General features: G+C 40.0%; 3 protein-coding genes across 6 annotated transcripts in view; 2 read left to right on the top strand and 1 right to left on the bottom strand.

Moving 5' to 3' along the window:
- The first annotated feature begins 449 nt into the window (after positions 1-449).
- On the top strand, positions 450-11419 carry fam83e (family with sequence similarity 83 member E). Of its 2 annotated transcripts, XM_060910634.1 has the most exons (9): positions 450-693; positions 795-1618; positions 4300-4446; positions 6920-7044; positions 7866-8288; positions 8582-8635; positions 9012-9243; positions 10575-10748; positions 11053-11419. In XM_060910634.1, exons 2-9 carry the CDS (start codon positions 1157-1159, stop codon positions 11245-11247), a joined length of 1812 nt encoding a protein of 603 aa, XP_060766617.1. In that variant the 5' UTR covers positions 450-693; positions 795-1156; the 3' UTR covers positions 11248-11419. The 2 variants fall into 2 exon arrangements, with proteins under 2 accessions (XP_060766617.1, XP_060766616.1); XM_060910633.1 differs by having other exon boundaries at positions 450-1618.
- Positions 11420-14360: 2941 nt separating this feature from the next.
- Positions 14361-21108, top strand: tnfrsf9b (tumor necrosis factor receptor superfamily, member 9b). 3 transcript variants are annotated; one of them, XM_060910992.1, is made up of 7 exons: positions 14361-14649; positions 15291-15410; positions 15543-15680; positions 17509-17581; positions 17665-17777; positions 17874-18011; positions 20794-21108. In XM_060910992.1, exons 1-7 carry the CDS (start codon positions 14520-14522, stop codon positions 20907-20909), a joined length of 828 nt encoding a protein of 275 aa, XP_060766975.1. In that variant the 5' UTR covers positions 14361-14519; the 3' UTR covers positions 20910-21108. The 3 variants fall into 3 exon arrangements, with proteins under 3 accessions (XP_060766975.1, XP_060766976.1, XP_060766977.1); XM_060910993.1 differs by having other exon boundaries at positions 20797-21108; XM_060910994.1 differs by having other exon boundaries at positions 14362-14649; positions 17665-17765.
- ccdc50b (coiled-coil domain containing 50b) overlaps positions 17471-21682 on the bottom strand; it is a 45614-nt gene continuing 41402 nt past the window's right edge. The window contains exon 12 of the mRNA XM_060910986.1: positions 17471-17752. The gene's annotated coding sequence lies outside the window, so the exon portion shown is untranslated. The remainder of the gene's footprint in view (positions 17753-21682) is intronic.

Here is a 21682-nt window from a genome sequence, read left to right on the forward strand (position 1 = left end):
CAAACTATATGAACATTTCTGTTTCCTGTGATAATGAAGGAATATCTGTTAAACCAAACATACTAAATGGTATAAATGACATTTCTGTGTCTTCTTGATTTAAGGGCAAACAAGCAAAAACATTTTTACACAAGATGAAGTTGCAAAACTGTTTTGGTGGATTTTGTACGTTTTAAGCAAGAAAGACTGAAGACACAACGAGTGTGTGATTCCCGGGTCTCCTGTAAGACTGGTGATTATCGCACACTGCTCATTTTAACACAGTTCGGAGGTGGTGTTCATATTCAGTAGGTTCAACTGGTTTAATACACAGTCATTCAGTCCAACATGTGTATCCTCATATTTCTATACTATATCTGACCTTTTGCTGTGAGTAGTAGGAGGTGCATCTCCGGACTGTAGATTCTCGAATCAGTAGATCTCCAGTTCCATAACTGAGACCTGCTCATCTGGTAGAACCAGTCAGGATTTGTATAGTCTGAGAGCACAGAGAGAAAGAGGCACTTTGTGTTAGCTGGAGCGAGGAACGGGTACAATACAGACAGGAATACAATGTTAGGATACGCCTCACAGAGCAAGGATTAAAAGGGAGAAAGTTCAGCTTTCCTCGGATCAGCCATGACCGATTAACGCCGATTGTCTTCTTACAGTGAAGATGAACATGGATGAAGACTGAAAGAGCAGATTTCTCAAGTAGGTCATGTTTCTTTTAGGTAGAGCTACAATAATTTGCATGAATGAAAAGGAAAGTTTAAGATTTATGCGTGCGCGCGCGCGTGTTTTCTTCCCTGTAGCTGTTATCAACCCAAGTCTAGCTTGAGTATTATTACCAAATTGCACAACTTGTGTACACAAGCACAAGGCATAGATGACATGTTTGAGAAGGGCAGAGAACATTCTTCAGGCTGAGCTTTCTCTCACTCGCTCCAGCACAAGCTCACAAGCTTTTTCACTCACAGACGACAATTACCACTGCATTACACGTCTCCTCTTCAGTTTAAAAATTTGTGCTGCTGCAGCAAGGATTAATGAAGAAGAAACTTTTTGGATGATGTCCACAAGACATCACTTATTCTTCACATAACACCATGAGCGACATCACCAGCATCACAACCATCACCAAATAAAAGGACTTCTGCTGTTAGTTCTGGCCACAATGTCCAACTCTCAGGTGCAGAGCCTAAACGAGGATGTAGTTTTCCTGCCAGCAAATGAGTTCAACCCAGAGTTCCTCCATTCTGAGGTGGAACGCGGTGCCCTGGAGTCTCTGCTCAGAGATGGTCCCAGCGCTTTCTACACCAAACTGAGCGCAAATCGACTCGAACCCTTTCTCTCCGTGGAGGAGGTGAACCAGATCTCCAGCTGGGTGGAGGATCGTCACGTGGACGTTGAGGAAAATGGGGATGTCAGGAGTGAAACCAGTTCAGGCGTGAAGGGATTCTCAGATCAGTATTTCCCCATGCTTTCGGACACGACGGTCCCACATTTGGAGCTTGGGTGGCCGGAGAAGGACAGATGGGACAGTGTGGAGCGAGCCATGGTCTACACCAATCCTCCAGCAGAGCAGACTCCTCATGTCCGTGAGGTGATCAGGAGGCTGCTGCAGGGAGCCACAACGGTAGGCACAATGGTCATAATGATGAAAATCTGAAATCAAAACCGACTTTTTGGACTGTTTTGGATTAGTTTATATCTCTGGTTGTATTAGTGCGCAATTTAACAAATTCGCCCACTGCGATGCCAATTCTGAATCATCTGTAACCATCCGCAATGTCATTATTTCTTCCGATACATCATAAAATGCGATGTTCATTTCACGCTTATAATAATAATAATAATAATAATAACAACAACAACAAGATAGAGACTGTGACTAAAGTCACAGTAATTTGCGCTAGCTGTTACAAACTGGGACATCTGGTCACCGTACCCTATAGAGTGCTTCGAGGTCAGCGCGCACCCGGCGGCGGCCATATTGGAAGTCAAAGGTCGCTGTGTCAGTGCATTGTTGTTGTCCAGCGAAGCAAAAAGGGGTGACAATGCTGAATACGTGTGTCATTGTTGGCTGTAGTAGCCGGGGGGAAAAGGGTGGCAAAAGCTTCCACAGACTCCCTAAAGTCGTGACTAACCAGGGAATTGCAGCACAGGAGAAAAGCGAGCAGAGGAGACGACAGTGGCTGGCTGCCATTAACCGATCAAATTTAGGAAAACTGGACTGTATCCGGATTTGTTCTGATCACTTTGTGACAGGTAGGTTAATATTGTCTTGAATTTCATAGTTACTAAAATAGTTACTAAAATAGTTATTTTAATTTCATAGTTGCCGGTAGCATCCAGTATGCCGGCTGTCGTGTGACCATCGTTCTTTCCCTCAGTCTCGTGGCCGCTTCAACATAAAACAACAGGGAAGCAACATGGGAGCAACATTCCCCAAGTCCAGCAACGCAGTTGCAATGTGCACACAAAATAGCATGTCTCTTGTCAACTATTATCCAGGGGTGTAGACTAGGCTGGGATAGACTCTGCGAGTGTAACACTTTCCCTCTGATCACTTTTGTCTCTCCGTCTTCAGCAGTCAACACCGACACATCGCAGACCCAACCGGACACAAATCTATCGTATGCTTCCATGCTTTTGTAGTTCTGGAAATCCTTTAGTTCACAAAATGGACTTGGGTGAAACACTAGATAGTTCACAAGATCTATGTATGTTAAATGTGGCAACACGCTGGGGTCAGCTTTCCATTCCTTCTCACTAACAGTGTATGGATCAACATTCCCAATGAAACGTACCTTCTCAGCATAACGCTCCCGTGCCTGCTTATCCAAACTTTCACAGTAGTGCTCCATCACTTCAGATGTCTAAATTCTTAAAAAATCCAAGCTTCTAAGCCCTCTAACGCAGAAACGAATCGCTAAATGTGTACTCTATGATGTGTACTCTATGATGTGTACTCTATGTGCGCTCTGGAGCGAGTGACTTCCAAGATGGCTGCACACGCGCAGTATTACTATTTTTAGCATCATCTCGGAGCACTCGAACGCTAAAAGATAGAGAATGACACTTTGTGAGGAAAAGTTGCACCCTGCCACCCTAAACAAAATAAATAATAATAATAATAATTATTGATTGATTGAAAAAATAATCAAAATTGACAGTTATAAGTGATTGAAAAAAAAATCAAATTTTTCATGGATCATTCCGGTTCGGTGATCCAGATCAGCACCCAAAGTCATAGCAACGTAATTCTGCCCAGAGATTTTCTTCATGTGAAGTTTGGCGATGGTTGGTTGAAAACTGAGGGAGAAATAGCATCCTAAAACATTAGGATGATAATAATAATAATAATAATAATAATAATAATAACAATAATAATAATAATAATAATCACTAGATAGAGACTGTGACTAAAGTCGCAGTGATTTGCGCTAGCTGTTACAAACTGGGACGTCTGGTCACCGTACCCTATAGATCCGGAACGGTAAGAGATAGAGAATGACACTTAGTGGGGAAAAAAGCCCATTTTTCATGGATCATTTTGGATCAGTGATCCAGATCAGCACCAAAAGTCATAGCAATGTCATTCAACCCAGAGGTATTCTTCTTCATGTGAAATTTGGTGATGATTGGTTGAAAACTGAGGGAGAAACAGCATCCTAAAATGTTAGGAGAATAATAATAATAAGAAGAAGAAGAAAGTAGAAAGATCCTGAGTGAGAGTAACAATTTATGCCAGCGCTGCTAGCCCAAAATAACAATATATTTCCGACACGAAACATTATGAGGTTGAGCTCAATTTCTAGAATAAATTTTTTTTTTAATTTATATGACCGATAGATTCAGGAGATTATTTTGTTCTGAGAGCAACAAGGCAAAGCATTTTTAGAGAATATAAAAAGAAAATTGTATTTTTAAAAAGATACTTTAGTCATAATTTGTAATTTACATTTTCCGTCAACTGCAGCAGAAAAGTTGTTTGTAAACCTGTGCATTTCCATAAACGTGGCTATTGTGCTGGTCTGACTGACTGACTGACTGACTGGTCTTTAAATACATTTTCCCAACAATCATGAGTTAATCTGATTTAACAGGACAGTCAATCATCACTAAATAATAACATGATAACATCTAGACAAACTGTGCTCATAGGAACAGGTTAAACCAATACTGTTGGTTCATGTCCATAAATGTTATTACACAGTACATACTCTTTTTACTGTAAGAACCAGAGAAAGCATAATTTGCATTATGGCACCTTCTATGCCAAATGTCTTCACTGTGTGTGTTTTTGTCGAGCAGCTGATCGCTATTGTAGCAGACAGAGTCACAGACAGCACTGTGATCAAGGATCTGCACTTGGCTGCATCGCGAGGCGTTATCATCTACATCATCCTCAACCGAAGACCTGCACAAGATAACCTCACACCAAACCAGCTCAAGCACCCGGTTAGTCAAAAAGATCTGAACATCAGCACCTCTACGATGAACAGCCAATTTAAGCAACTCCCCATAGTTTAACACCATGTTTATTAGATGTGAATGAGCACTTCCCAATTTAAATCCTACTTTTAAATAAACAATTCGACACTCCTTACAGCTCTGTCACAGTAACCCATACAACATTCTTTTTCATCTTCACATGTCAAAGAAAGGAATGTCAGTGATGCTCCACAGAAAGCCAAGTGTAACAGGTTACACTGCATTCAATAAGTCAGAATTAATGCTGGCTGGAAAAAAAAAAAACCAAAAGAAAAACAACTGATGCTTTACAAAACTGCAGACTGAGACTCGATTAATGCTAAACGTATCTAGGAATGTTGAGAATGTTAATGCGTCTATTCACTGGAAGTAACACGAGCTGGAACACCAGAGGTTTGTGAAATAAACCAACATTCTTCAGGGTTCTGTTGATGGTTAAGGACACTGGTGTAGAAGTACCAGAGTGTGACTGTGCCACCTTAATCTGCAGCTGAGGTGCTCAACGTGTGCCCGATTAAAAAATAAATAAACTAGAAGGGCACTCATTAGGCCGCATACCTCCACCAAGCCACATACTTTATCATCAACATTAAAATCAAATGACTTGAACCTGGGATAATACTACAGCTGTCCACCAAATTTCATCCAAATCCATTCACTACTTTTTGAGTTACGTTGGGAACAGACAAAAAAATAAAATAAAATAAAATCTGGATTTGCATTAAAATCTAGTCAATTGTTCCTTGGCCCATGGATCACCTTTCCTCCAAATTTCACCAAAATCTGTCCACTACATTTTGAGTTACATTGGGAACAAACAAATGGAGGCGAAAACATAACCTCCTCCAACAAAGTTGTCCGAGGTAGAAAATAAACAAATACTTATGGCTTGGTTTTAAATCCTATAACGGTAATATGAGCTTCATCTCATGAGTGGTTGCTAAATACACCGTCTCAAGATTTCCTAATGTCAACTAACGGTCGGCAAAATCATTCTCGTTGCTCATTTATAGGTCCAAATTGGTCCACGTAGAACCCTTCAATGGAGGTTTTCCTGATCAGAAAGGTTTTTAGGATTCTAAGAACCTTAACTATCCAAATAATTATCCCTTAAATAACTCTTGAAGAACGCACTTCAAAAAAAAATAGTGCTGATTCAGCCATCCTTCTGGTAGAACCCGACAAAATGTTTTCCTCTCAAAAAGGAACCTTTTTAGGAAGTGACGCACTTTAACTATCCAAGGAACCCTTTAAGAGACCTTGAAGAACACTTTTTCCAGGCTTGTACACACAATTTTTAGAAGCATGAAAGGTTCTTCAGTTGTCCATCTTGCGAAACTGTTAAAGAGTCCTCTGTAGGATCCAACAACAGCATTTCCTTATCAAAAAGGTTTCTATTAAGAACTTGGGAAGCAAAACACCTTAACTATCCAAAGAACCCTTTAAAGACCAATTGAAGAACCAATTCTGAATGGTTTCCAAGTGCAGTGTAACCATTTTATTGGATGCTAAGAATCCTTGAAGAGTCCTTTTTTTTTTCCTAAGAGTGTACATATTCACCAGATAAGTGTGTGGTACAAACGACAAATCATTAGTTATTATTTTAAGTCAAGGCTCAAGGCTTTTATTTTTAACACATAGAACCTACCAGGAGTAACATTTCCCTCTTGGTACTTGGTACACTTGTAGAAAGGGTTCTCAGTCACCTCAAACTGTTCTTCAAAAAGGTTCAAGGGCTCTTTCTTCTTCATGATGAGTCATTTGTGAGCAAGTTGACTCGAGTGGAATGTGTTGGCTCTGTTGGGTGAACATTGGATATATGATCCAGAATCTTCTTCCACTTATACGTTAATGAAAGTTAAGTGTAGACACAGCAAACAGAACACAGTAATATTATAACCAGAATGCTTACCGTATTTGTCAATCCTTCATGGTATAAAATACTGGATTTATATTTATTTAATTAGATTTTAAAACAAACACAATGCAAAGTATAATGTTTTCCAGAAACTATACTACAAGATTTAGGCAAAAGCTAGGCAAACTTCTATTAGATTACTTTTTCTTTTTTTAAACTTTGATTTTTGGGAAAATAAATCTGGCAAGTAGTTCTTTAGTATGCATGAAAGTGTGAGCTAAGCTGATTGACACATGGGGAATGAGCTTGAATTCCAAATTAGCCTTCTGTTGGCACACCTACATTTCTCTCTCTGCTATTGTTTAGGGTTTCCAGCCTCTTAAAGAGGTTTTAGTTGAACATACTGCTTATTGTAAGGTTTGACACAGAATCTTCAAGGGTTCCCCAATGCAGATAAACCAAAGAACCCATTAGGATGCTAGATGGAACCTTATTGCAGTCAGTGTATTAGAATTATTCTTCAACTGCCATTCCAAGAAGATAACAGCAATGCCAATATCTTATGATCTGCCCTTTTGACAGAACATAAAAGTTAGGATTTTGGGTGGAAAGATGTTCATGTCTGGAGATGGGAAGATAGTGGAGGGAGAACTGAAGGAGAACTTTATCCTGGTGGATTTGAAGACGGTGGTTTTGGGCAGTTACAGGTAAGAGAGATCTTCTGAGGTGACTTCAAGTGGAAGGAAGTATGTGTCAAACGTCCAATCTAGTGGTTGGAGGTTGGGGCAAAATGTCGTATACATAATAACAGTAATAAATAATGAACTGTGCCAGAGATACTGTGTATTTTTAAAGATATTTACAATAAAGAAAGAACATTTGCTCAAGATTTAGCTGAAGAGATCTTCAGTGGCCCATCTGAACAAACCATTATGGACTAGGAACATTCCAGAGAAACCTTTATCATCCAATGAACCCTTAAAAAACCTTTTTAAGAGAGTGTCCCAAGTACCAAGAGCTAAATTTTAAATGCCTGACAGGTTCTAAATAGTAAAGAAGAAAATAATGACCAATAATTAAGAGGTTGTATACCATCCTTACCTGGTTAATACATACTCTCTTAAAAGTATAACCATTTTTAAAGCTGAATATCCCAAATTATTTAAAAACAAACTCCTAAGGAACCCTTGGGGAACTTTTTTTTTTAACCCAAGAATTTCTTCTTAATAGCTAGAACTTGTTTTGGTAAACCATCTTGATACTTGGTACTCAAACAGTTCTTTAAGGGCTCATTGGATACTTAAATGTCCTAATTGTCCAAAAAGGTTCTCTTTATGATAAGGAAAGACTTTGAAGTAAGGGTTCTACACAGAACCTTAAATGGTTTCCTCAGAAGGACAACTGAAGAACTTTTAAAGGTTTCTATTTTTTTTATCTGTCCATAAATGCAAATATCATGGTTTAACCTGGTGTACTTTTTGCCATTGTATGTTTTGCCCAATATCCTGATCCACTTCCTGCTTTCCAGCCTGACCTGGACTGATGCTCATCTACACCGGCAGCTCGTCACTGTCCTCAGTGGTCCGGTGGTGGAGTTATTTGACCAGGAGTTCCGCATTCTTTATGCCACCTCACTACCTGTTCCTGACTCATGGAAAAATGCCAGGCCCTTGGAGCTTCCCAAGATCGATAAAACCCTTTACCAAGCAGAACCAAATACCCAAAAACAAGTGCTGCTCGACTGCCCTTCCAGCCCTCCACCACCCATCGCTGACTCTCCTATAGACTGGGACGCTCTTGGGGTCTTTCAGAAGAGTGAAGAGGACCAGGTTTTGCCCGAGTTTTCTGAAGAACTGCCAAAGTTTCACAGAACAGGACCTGACTGGCATACTGGGGCTCCTGGGGCAGGTGTAACAGCTCTTCATGTCACTGAACGGCAAGATGAAAGCAAGTGAGTGGATCAAGTTTGGGATTTTTGACTTAGTCTATTCTTTAGGTTATAAGATCCAGTGGTGTGATTCATATGACCCTTCATTAAGGGTGTAATATTGGCATTTGAGTTCAAGATCTTCGCACAGAAGGAGCATTGTACACTTCATGAACTCCAGACTATACAGCTCTAAATTTCACCTTGAACCAAATATCCACAAAGACGAGTAAAGAAATCCCTTGCTCCTCTTTTATCTCTTCCATCTGTGCATAAATACTGTGCATTTCTCATGCTATCCCTTATCTGTGACACAGGTTATATCGTGCTGCAGCTGAGCCGAGGCATGTACCAGATCAAGCGATGCTTTGGTGAGACGGAAACTTTTCTGTGTTTTTTTTTTAATGCTGTTTATGCTTATTCTTGGATTCCTAGCAGAGCACTTCTCGAGTCTGATTGGTCATCTCTGAAAGTTGTGCAGCTTCAAATCACAGGTTTATATTAATGCCCTCGTTCTAATTCGACTCATATGGCAGATCTTCCACGTCATCCAACTCTAATCGTACACTGAATTAAAAAAAAAAAAAAAAAACGTATGCAGTTACTTAACCAAGGAGTTAAAGGCGTCTCCAGTGACAGTGCTTTGTAACAGCTGTGTCAGGTTTATCATTTCTGATTATTTTCTTACAACAGCACAAAACAGTGTTTTATTCCTAACACAAATTTATATCTCTGCTTTTACAAAAGGAACATGCAAAAACCTGAGAGGTTTCAATACGGGTTTCTGACAGAACGTGACGAAGGATTGGCGTTCAGGCACCGAGATTTCAGGATGGAGAGGAACCTGATGGAAGACTTTGTGCCCTTCTCACGCGCTCACAGACAGGATTGTTTACCAAATCTGGACAGAAGTTGGGGGGAAAACACAATCCCAGAGGAGACGACACCCAGGTCAACTGCAGCTCCAGTCCATCATAAGGTGCTACAACATGCATATTGTACATATGTATATTTTCACATCGAGTCAGAGGACTTTCTAGGACATGAAAACCAAACCTCATCTGAGGGCAGTCCTGTGGAATCGACACTCTTAAAAATGAAGAACCCTCAAAAGTCCTTTGTTCTTCCAAGTGGAAGAATGCTTATAGTTTCTACAACAGGTTCTTGGACCTGAAGTGTTTTCGTGTCATTAATTTGTCCTAAGTTGCTTGATAATGATGCATTTAGTTGCTGAAATTCTTTCTGAAATATTTTTTACAGGATACATTCTGAATTAAAGGTTATTCAGTTGTGTCTGTCTCTGAGAAAACTGTTAAAGGTTCTATTCAGAGGGTTTTGGACACCAAGAAACATTAATTATATAATGAACCCTTTGAAGAACCCTTATTCCAAAAAGTATAATAATAACAAAAAAAAAATGTAAAAATCAAATGAAAATAAGGGCGGCACGGTGGCGTAGTGGTTAGCGCTGTCGCTAAGGTCCGGGTTCGAGCCCCGTGGCCGGCGAGGGCCTTTCTGTGCAGAGTTTGCATGTTCTCCCCGTGTCCACGTGGGTTTCCTCCGGGTGCTCCGGTTTCCCCCACAGTCCAAAGACATGCAGGTTAGGTTAACTGGTGACTCTAAATTGAGCGTAGGTGTGAATGTGAGTGTGAATGGTTGTCTGTGTCTATGTGCAGCCCTGTGATGACCTGGCGACTTGTCCAGGGTGTACCCCGCCTTTCGCCCGTAGTCAGCTGGGATAGGCTCCAGCTCGCCTGCGACCCTGTAGAACAGGATAAAGCGGCTAGAGATAATGAGATGAGACAAAAATAAAACATGCAAGAATAAAAACTCTACTCAAAAACAAAACACCCCCCCCAAAAAAAGCAACAATATATGGAATGAAAGTATTTGATGGAAAGAGCGTATTTTTTAAAAAATTTTCAAGAATTATTATGATAGCACTTTTCACAAATTGCTCCTGTCATTCCGTCAGTTTGTTTACATTCTAAGTAGAAATAATTTTGTTGGATATTTTGTATAAAAGTTTTATCACATTTGCAAAAATAATAATAATAATAATAATAATACTCTATCAAAATCCAGTGACTGTGGATAGAATAAAACAGTTATTCCACTCAATCTCATCATACTTGGCTTATACGTAGACAACTCGGTGCTACGCGCCTCATCAGCTATCAGCTCATGTACAACTCGATTTTGTGAATAACGTTTAAACATATTGTTTTTCCATACAGGGAGTACAACAATTCATCTTAAACAAAATTACAGAAGTATAAGAACTCTTTCTGACTCTTGATTTCGTTTCAGAAACCCATTATTATGAGCATTCCTCAGACCGAAAAGTCTTGGAATCTGGGTGACATCCTGAAAAGCACCAAGAACCTGAAGACAAAAATGGCCAAAGATACAATCAGCCAATCCACGCTGGACCTGAGCTCCCCGGGGACCGAGACATTGAAGAAGAGCCAGAGTCAGGCTAATGTGCGTCAGACCCGGATCTCGTTCCTGTCTCCTGAATTGTATCACATGGGTGGCATTATTAGTACCCTCTTAGAAAAGAAGTCTTTTAATGGTAGTCTGAATACTTGAAGCTTTTTTAAGCCGACTAAAAACGAAAGCCAAACCTCGTACCTACACAGAACATTTAAAATTTCCTCCACAGGAACAAAATGAAAGGTTCTAGAGTTAACATTTATTTTTAAGAGTGTAGTATCTTGTGTGTAATACAAACAATTTTCAGTATTTCAGAGTTAAATTAATACTGTGAATGTCTTTCTCTGTTCAGTTACACGAAAGTTTCCCGATAACTCCGGCTCTCGCCCTGATGAAAAAGCGTAACGATGAGGTCAAATCTTCATTCCTGAGGAACCAGAAGACTTTCCAGCCACTACCCAGAACCCGCAGTTTCACTTTAGGCCTCAACATGGACACGTGGAAATCCACGTTCCTCAGAGAACAGAATAATGACGAGGACAAGTGAAGAAATCCTGAGGACAACGTGACGCACAAGATAAATACAGTTCTCAGAACTGGACGTGCTTCAGCACTAATTCACAATGTCATTGTGTGGATTTAATCGATCGAACATTAGGCAAACACTGTTGCGTTCCTAAATGATCGAGGAGACGTGTTAATAAATCATCTGAACTGAAGATGAAGTGTTTGTCTCAGTAGTATTTGGTTTTAAAAAAGTACGACATGACGAAAAAGTAATAAAGTGAAGTGGTGTCATGGTGCCAGAACAACACTGGATTAAAAGGAGGATAGTTTAATTTATTTAAAAAAAAAACACAACATTTTAATATTTAGGCCTACGGTTCACATCTTTTTTTTTTGCATTTCATTGTCCAATGGGTGAGCTGTTACAGGAGAAATAACACTTTGATTATTTTCTTATATCACAGCGATTAAAAATCTTCTTTATATTTATTAAAGAATGCCACGTCATACTTTTTATCAATTTATATTTACATTTAATGTTGTGGAACATCATCCTTCTCTCACCACCCTTTCTTGAAGTTAATAAGACAGAATATGAAAATATATATATATACACACACAGGCCACTTTAATAGGAACACCCCTAAATCCACCCGCTGTTTTCTGCAGTTCTCTAACTGATCCCTTGACAGCAGCACGATGCATTAAATCACGCAGCTACAAATCAAGAGCTTCAGTTAATGTTCAAACATCAGAACGGGAAAAATTGCGATCTCAATTTTTGTGTGACTTTCTTTCCCTGTGGTATGGGTGTTGGTTTGAGCCAGATGGACTGGTTTGATTTGAGTATTTCAGAAACTGCTGATCTCCTGGGGTTTTCACACACAACAGTCTCTAGAGTTTACACAGACAGAATGGTGCGAAAAACAAACATTGAGTGAGTGAGTGAGTGAGTGAGTGAGTGAGTGAGTGAGTGAGTGAGTGAGTGAGTGAGTGACAGTTCTGTGCATGGAAACAAACGCCTTGTTAATAAGAGAGGTCAGAGGAAAATGGACAGATTCGAGGTGGTTCAAGCTTTTTTGCCAGGAAGGATATAGTCAAGTCAAGTTTATTTGTATAGCGCTTTTAACAACAAACAAACATTGTCGCAAAGCAGCTTTACAGAAGTAACTCATATAATCACTCTTTACAAATGTGGTGAGCAGAAAAGCATCTCAACAGAAGAACACACTGGGTTCCACTCCTGCAGCTAAGAACAGGGATCGTAGAATCAACAAGTTCCTATTAAAGTGGCCAGTGAGATTATATTCTGGCAAGACTCCTTCCATAAACGTTAAATAAATAAAGGTTTCCTGACAGAAGTCTTCACCATATCAAAATAATGTTTATTTCGAGTGCCCTGCTTGACAAATCCCAGTGAGCGAGCTGTTACTATAGAAACAATAACGCATCAGAACAAGAGCATTAATATAAACCTGTGATTTGCAGCTGCACTACTGTCAGAGGTGCTGCTATAGAGAACTAATCAGCACCTTCTTCTGACCAATCACAATCCAGTATCACGTCTGAAGGTCTTAAATCTTCCTGACTGATTCACTTTTTTTTTTCAAAAAAATGATTACAAAACACAATTTGTATATAATTCTCACAGCCATGTTACTGTACAATTTATTCCTCTTATAATAAAATATGGTAGCTATGACCTAATGGTTAGAGAAGCAGCTTTGGGACCAAAAGGTTGCTGGTTCAATTCCCTGAACCAGCAGGAATGGCTGAAGTGCCCTTGAGCAAGGCAGCGAACCCTCAACTGTTTCCCAGGCTGTTCTGGGTGTGTTGTACCGTACACAGCTCTGGATGACAGCCCTGGTGAAAAATAAATGTACTTTATTGTATTTAAAGTATATTCATATTTTCAATAGTATATTGAAAATGTACTTACACAAATTGTACTTTTTGTAAATATATAAAAAGTATACTAACATCACGATTTCACGCTAACACTTTTAACACACTTTAAAATAATTATACTATATAACACTTTATAGAAATATATTATACTAAAATATACTTTAAGTGAAAGTTATGTGTAATTTAGCACATAAAAGTACACTAAATACACTTCAAGTTGCACTTTTCTACAATTTAATTACAATTAAAATATATTTAGTAAAAAATTAGCTGTTCCAAAATAGCATGCCTCAAGTTAACTAATCATAAACACACTGAAGTATATTGATTATTAGTGTGGCTTCAAGTACACAAAAGTATGCTAAATTTTAGTATACTTAGCACATTTATTTTTCACCAGGGAGTGTCTGCTAAATGCCATTAATGTAATCCATCCATCCATCCATCCATCCATCCATTATCTGTAGCCGCTTATCCTGTTTTACAGGGTCGCAGGCAAGCTGGAGCCTATCCCAGCTGACTATGGGTGAGAGGCGGGGTACACCCTGGACAAGTCGCCAGGTCATCACAGGGCTGACACATAGACACAGACAACCATTCACACTCACGGTCAATTTAGAGCCACCAATTATCCTAACCTTGGACTGTGGAGGGGAAACCGGAGCACCCGGAGGAAACCCACGCAGACAACATGCAAACTCCACACAGAAAGGCCCTCGCCGGCCCGGATCATTAAAGGCCCTAGTGATCTAAAGGGCTCAGCTTTAAAAGAGAAAAAAACCTCCTACCTGTTCTAGTGTTCTAACCAAAGAGAGAAAGTCTTGAGCCTTTTTGATATATTTCTACAAGTACTGTACATAGAACTCATTTAAATAAAAAACATAAAAGCTATTAAAATGGGTTCTCCAGTGGTACCAAAAGAGCTCGACGTGGGGAAACAAACATCATATAAACACTTCAGGGATCTTCAGTTATCACAGAACCACTTTAAAAAGATTTAACCTTATTTTCAACGGCGTTCTTGAAAATTTCCCTGTGGTGTATTTACTGTTCTCCTTTTTGAAGAATTGCCCAAGCGTCTTTATGGGAAACACACACACGAGGAGATTTTGATATTGACTCAAACTGATTATATACACGCTCAAACATAAGCACACACACACACACACACACCAGTGCACATCTACATGGGTGTGTTTGCTGATGTGCAAGTGTGTGGGCAATAAGAACGTGGGAGTGGCAGTAGTGGGGGCAACACTGACATTTGGGAAGTTACATCTGTGATGTCATGCATGAAGCTTTACACACTGCGGCTGAGAAGCGAGTGATTCACTTATTCAGACCATCTGAAGAGCTCTCAACCACTCTGACTATTACCAGTGTGTGTGTTCTACACCCCGAGTGATGTGGCTCCTTCTGACTCTGGCTCTCTCTCTGTCTCTGTCTCTGGGACACGAGGTGGAACGGGGCTGTGACGACTGGACGTTGGACAGCTCGTCCTCCAGCAGAGTTTGCTGTAAGAAATGTAAACCAGGTAAGTGACGAGGACTAAACAAACACAAAACTTTTACAAAATACAAGCAGTGCCTGTGTGATGAGGTTTAACTATTTAAATAACGTAAAAATATTTCATGCTAACCTGATGCTGAATTAATACGCTATTATTTTTCATGATTCTGTATGAGTGACATTTTAATGAATATAAACTGCAGGGTTTTTTTTTTTAAACTGCAGAGAGACAGAAAAAGAAAGGCAGGCAGAGACAAGAAAGTAAAGAAAGAAAGAATCAGAGAGACAGAGACAAGAAGACAAAGAAAAGAAACTGAAAAAGGGAGAGAGAAAAGGAGAGAGAGACTGATGGAGAGAGAGAGAGAGAGAGAGAGAGAGAGAGAGAGAGAGCAATAGATGAGGAGAGACAGACTGATCGATGGACAGAGAGAGAGAGACTGACTGATAGATGGACAGAGAGAGAGCACAGATGGACAGAAAAACAAACAGAAAGCAAGGAACAGAGCTTCCCGAGAGTAAACAATGCAACATGAAGTACAAATGTGAGAAGTGAAGTGTAGCATGATCGTGACAACCATATTCTCTCTCTCTCTCTCTCTCTCTCTCTCTCACACACACCCCTCAGCAGTGCATGAAGCTTTTTTGTGTTTGTGTGTGTGTGTGCAGGAAACCACTTGGTGTCTTTGTGCGGTTCAAACGTGAAGGAGCTTTGTAAGCCGTGTGAGAACGGAACATACACTATTCTGGACACTGCCATGTTCTGCAAAAGCTGCACCCAGTGCATAAGTACGAACATCACACTTACACCCCTCAGGTGCTCAGTTACACGCGCGTGTGACGCTCCTGAAGCCGTTTACAGCAGCAGTGATGATTGGTGATGAATTAACTGAGAATACTTTAATGTTTGTGCTGTCGCAGGTCCACAGAGAGTGAAGCAGCAGTGCAGCGCCAGCAGTGATACAGTGTGTGAGTGTGTTCAGGGATTTGTGTGTGGAAACGACGCCTGTTCCTTCTGCATCCAACAGTGTGCTAAAGGAGAAGAACCGACAGAAAACAGTGAGTCACCTCCCTCACTCAACCTGTCCATCATCACCTTCTGGGGGAAACACAGACACAAAGAAAAGACAGAAGGACAAATAGCTAGAGAAAGACAGAGAGACACAGAGTTAGACAGAAAGAAAGATGGAAAAAAGTGAGAGAAAGAAAGACAGACAGGGAAAGGAAGAGAGACAGAAGCAGGCAGGGACAAACTAAAGAAAGAAAGAAAGTGAGAGGCAGAGTTAGACAGAGAGACAGAAAAAGAAAGTGAGAGAAAGAAAGAAAGTTGGTGAAACAGACAGACAGAGTTAGACAGAGAAACAGAAAAGAAAGTGAGGCAGACAGACAAAAATGAAGGAGAGAAGAAAAAAATAGAGGCAGAAAAAGAGGCAAGTAGACGAAGAAAAGATACTGACAAGAGAGAAAGAAACAGAAGGAAAGTGAAAGAAAAAGAAAGGCAGGCAGAGACAAAGTAAAGAAAGAAAGATGGCTCACACATGCAAGTCAGCTCTCAACACTCATCTAATAAATTCAAAGAACCGACTCGTTTATGAATAACGAGTTACAATTCTGATCAAACACACATGTTCGTTCTCTCTCTCTCTCTCTCTCTCTCTCTCACACACACACCAAATAGCCCTAAGAGCTCTTTATGGAGTCTTCCTCCTGCCTTTCAACAGTGATGGTTTTTATTGTGGCTTCATTTTCAAGTTTTGATGTTTTTTGTTTACATAATTATCAAGTAATGTCCAATCTGTGTGCTGATCGTCGAATCCCATTACAGGTTTGAATCCCACTTTACCAGCCCTGTGGCTTTGTTTACATTCATTATGATAATGTCATATGTTTTCTTACATGTGAAAGAGAAATGAGGTAGCCGGACAAGGCAATGACACGAACACACTACACTGCTCCCCCCAAACGCTCTCTCATGGACTCGTCCTCCAGCGGTACTCAGGCGGTGCACGTTCATGTGTTTTGGAGAAGTGGCTTTGGAAGGAGGGCTAAAGAGAAGGGGTGGGATTTTTTGGTTGGATACTTTCAAAAATCGAGCTTTTTGGAGCTGGTGTCTCTAAAATAACCTTCCCGTGCTTTAAAGTCCTTGCTTGAAATTCGTTGTGAGATTTCCGATAGTTCAGCGAGTTTGATTATTTGAATCGGTTCACCAATACCCGAAACAACATTAGAGATATCTCATCTCATTATCTCTAGCCGCTTTATCCTGTTCTACAGGGTCGCAGGCAAGCCGGAGCCTATCCCAGCTGACTACGGGCGAAAGGCGGGGTACACCCTGGACAAGTCGCCAGGTCATCACAGGGCTGACACATAGACACAGACAACCATTCACACTCACATTCACACCTACGCTCAATTTAGAGTCACCAGTTAACCTAACCTGCATGTCTTTGGACTGTGGGGGAAACCGGAGCACCCGGAGGAAACCCACGCGGACACGGGGAGAACATGCAAACTCCGCACAGAAAGGCCCTCGCCGGCCACGGGGCTCGAACCCAGGACCTTCTTGCTGTGAGGCGACAGCGCTAACCACTACACCACCGTGCCGCCCCACATTAGAGATATTCTAGGCACTTTTGTGAAAAATTAAATTTCTAATGTAATGGAAGAGGATTTATTAAATTACACTGCAAGAGTAAACGGTATTGTGTAAAAAGGTCAGCGCTGAGCCGACTCGTTCTCGAAGGACACGTCACTACATGATTCTTGTTGAAAGAAGATAGAAAGAGCAAGACAGTGGCACAATTAATAACACGGTGTGTGTTGCTAATAAACACATCACTGTGAAAGGTTATCATGGCAGTAAAGACATACATTTCTCTAATAACAGGAGGTTGCCGGCCTTGCCCTGAAGGAACATTCAACAGTCAGATCAATCATCGCTGTGTTAAGTGGAGTAGCAGGTAAGACGAGCCTCAAGCACAAGCTTCACTGTGTCTGTGACATGTTCGTCTTCGTGTGGCCCATTCTGTGATTTCTTCCTCAGCTGTCCATCACCGGATCAGCAGATCGTGGCTGCAGGGACGGCCGTCAGCGACATCGTCTGTGCTGATGTAAAACCCACCGAGAGTCCACTAAAGACAGACAGTAAAGATTCCTGTACACAAAAATTACACTTCATGATTGCAGTACTATGCTATAGATAATAATATGTGTGTTTGTGACTGATTCGTGTTTCTGTATGAATTCGTGTAGACTCCAGGGTGATGTTGGTCCTCGTTATAATCTGTGCCTGCTTGATCATCAGTTCAGCAATGAGTCTGTGCATGACCTTGTATTTTAAAAAGGAGAAGACGGTGAAGCTGCCACCCGGGCCCGTGGAATCTCCAGCTGGTGAGGACTGTCATATTGTAAAAATCGTAAAAGATGTCAGAGTCTGGGAGAGATAAATCATCCCAAGACAAACTGGAGACGATAAAAATGTTTGGAGTAATAAATAAATTCTGAACAATTCCAAAGAAGCTAAACAAATCTAATGAATATGCGAATGAAATCTCTCCCACCCACTCTATAACATTCCCCTTCCCACCATTTACTGTATGATTTAGATCATAGTGTTTAATTTATCCCATTTTTTTTTGACTGAAACCATTTGATTTATGCATGATTTAGTGCGAGATTCCCATTTAGCGGTTCCAGTGGTGAACCGTTACTATTAGAGCTGGGACTTGAGCTCAGCCAAAACTTAGCCAGACACCAAAAAAGCAACAGGGCAAAGGACTTCATAAGGGATTAGCATCAGGCTGCCAGGTCGCTCCGTTGTGTGTAGCTGTTGATGTTGATTTTAAAAGTAAGTCAGTAAATTACACAGGGAAATGAATACTTAATTCTGAGTGAAAAATACTGCAGTGAGCGTGCAGCGTGGAAGAAGAGTCTGGAGACAGAAATCTTAGTTTCTCAGTCGTTAGTCTGTAGCTCTCGATAGCGCTGGCTTGACCGCTTTATTAGCATTTGCTAACACTACTGATGAACGCTACATCGGCTGGAAGGTGACTTCACTGCCGCACTGACTCGCAGTTAAGCTCGCGTTGGCCTTCGAGAATGCCGAGGGTGATAACTTTTTGGATAACCCTCCCACTATAAATCAAAATCTGATTGGTTAATTCATGTCACTTCCTACATAAACATACACTGCCATGGCCTTCTGTCCCGGCAATGAAGTCCTAACCAGTGAGTGAGCAGCTCTAAACTCTTCTCAGCCTAGACACAACAAACAATGCAATTTCATTGGAGAACTCTATTTTAATGTCTTCAGGACAGTAACCCTTTCATTTCTGACGCACATTTGATAGAAAATCAAGCCAAATTAGAATTAGAAGAGAATAATTATAATGAAATTATAAAAGAATGAAAGAAATTAAATATAACATTTGAAATGCTGATATATTTGGGCTACTCTGAACACCTAGAAGGCCTTGACGGTTCCTCACTGGTGTGTAATCACTATTGTATACTGTAAGATTTCCACGATTTAGGGCATGATTCCCAGTTGTTCAGTGTGAATTTCAGGTGTTTATTGTGTAATTCCCAGTGATTCCCACCATTTGGTGTGAATTTCACTATGAAGTGTGTGATTCCCAGTTCATGTAATTCCCAGTTGTTTAGTGTGTGATTCCCATCTTTAGTGAGAGAGTCTTAGTTATTCGGTGTAATTCCCAAATGTGTTGTGTAATTCCCAGTTGTTTAGTGTAAGATTCCTAGTTATTTAGTGTAATCTCCATTTGATTAGTGTAAGATTCCCAGTTGCTTAGTGTGCAATTCCCATCGTGTGTGATATTTAAATAATATTGGCTGGCGTTGAGTGGTATATCAGATATATTCCATTCAGCTAGCATGATATTAAACGAGTCGAAGATGAGTTATACCATGAAAATATATGCCACAAAAAAAGCCAGCCAATATTAACATTATTATTATTACTACATATTCAATAGAACAATTATGGATTTTACAAAACGTCAAGAACAGGGGGGGTAACTTACCAATATCCTGTGCTGATTCTGATCCAATGTAATTCAATGTTCCGTCAATCCAACGTACTGTACAAAGTCAAAGTTCTAACAATAAAAATTGTCCAAGTCCAAAAAGCCCGAACAACCCAACTTCTATACAGACTACATACAGGTTCACAGTTCAAATTCAAAGTTACTTTTGCTCGTAGTTAACTGTCACATTGCAGTTGTTCAAGACAAAATCTTCTGTATTTAACGAAGCAAACCTGGCGGCCATGTTTGCTTACAAATCGTCCCAGTCACTCGCTAGCGCGAAAGTTTACATCTCCGACGTGTGACGTCATGTTGTCTCGACAACCATGCAATATCGTAAACCATATTCAACGCTCATTCTCCATTGGGTTGAGTGACGTAATACACGCAGGATAATCGACATGCTAACAATATTGCATGCTATCGAACCAAATGAATGGAACCCGCTAGAAGGGAACAGAACGCGTTTTTATTCCATCAAAAAAGTGTCCTGGATGTTTAATAATTTCAGTTATTTAGTGTAATTCCCAGGTGTTTAGTGTGAATTCCAGTCCTTTCCTGCCAGTCCCAACATTTAGTGTAAGATTCCCAGTCATTTACTGTAATTCCCATGATATTCACATCCGTTTCTCTGTGATTTCTATTGTGTGATATGTGATTCCTGGTTGTTTTGTGTGCTACTCCCCCTCATTACTGTGTGATTACTGTCAAGCCGTGTTAGATTCCCATTATTCAGTGTGTGACGACTGAATAACGTGTGTCTTTTTTAGTCAACATTAAAAAAAAAAGTAGTCAGTATATATGAAACCCAAAGTATTCACAGTTTCAAAGTATTTCAGCTTTCTTCTTCTGAAAGAATGCACCTAAAAACATCCGTCCTCTAACAGGATTAATCCCAAAACGTTTAATGACTTTACGTCGTCTGTGGTTGAACTATCTCATGATCAGATTTAGGTTTTAAAACGTGTTCAAGTTGCTGGTTTTATCGAAGGGGTGTGATGGAAAGTGTAAACAACTGACTGAATAAACTGCCAATATTCTGAACTCAATCAATTATAAATGATTAACCACACTATTGCTTGCTCTCTCTCTCTCTCTCTCTCTCTCTCTGTCTGTCTCTGTGTATTCAGCAGGGCGGAGGCTGGCTCCTGAACCTGAACAGTGCAGTTTCTGTTTTCCGCAGGAGGAACGAGGCAGTCATTCGTCTCTGCTCTCGAACGACAAGCCCTTTGAGCTGGTTGTGTGACACAGGATTTCTGACACAGCTACTGTTAGTGTGTGTGTTTGCTTCATAAAATAATATAAAGCAAACTTTAATTGAGCTTTAAATTATTTTTCATAAATAGTGCCTTCTTAAATTAAGAGTTATATTTTCTACACAGCTTTATTGAGTAGATTTGTGAATCTGCCTGGTGCAGGATTATTTATTTAAAAAACAGGTTGTAATGGATAGTTTGCATTTGTAATATTTTGCATTATTATAATTATTTTATTTTATTTTATTTCTTTCTTTGTAAAGCACTTTGAATTGCATTTTAAAATGTATGAAAGGTGTAAATATAAATAAAATTGTGATTATTTTTGCACATTTGCAGTTTGCTCATTCCACATCAAACCAACCAAATTCAGAAAATTCTTCCGCCAAAAACGTTTACTTTTAGTACGACAGTGTAATTTATTAACTGGTCAAATATACACACAAATGATGAAGAAAGCCAAATATTAACACTTTTCCAGCTTGATTTGCTGACCTAGTTTCACTATTTTATTAGGGCAGGTGTCAATTTTGCTTCTCATTTTGGAGCAAAGTTTGGGGATTTGAAAATGACGCTTACTAAGTACCTACATCCCTTATTTTGGTTTTGTGGAAAGACACTTCAGTACACTTCAGGAAACTGCCGCTGTAAACACCTTTCAGAGTCGTAGGGACCAACAGCAAGAGCAAAAACACATTTTTACAAGTCGCGAGGACAAGTTTACACCCTTATTGTTTCATTCTTTTGCTTTAATATTCTGCTT

This window comes from Neoarius graeffei, chromosome 26 (genome assembly GCF_027579695.1).
Source record: "Neoarius graeffei isolate fNeoGra1 chromosome 26, fNeoGra1.pri, whole genome shotgun sequence".
NCBI classification, from domain to species: Eukaryota; Metazoa; Chordata; class Actinopteri; order Siluriformes; family Ariidae; genus Neoarius; species Neoarius graeffei.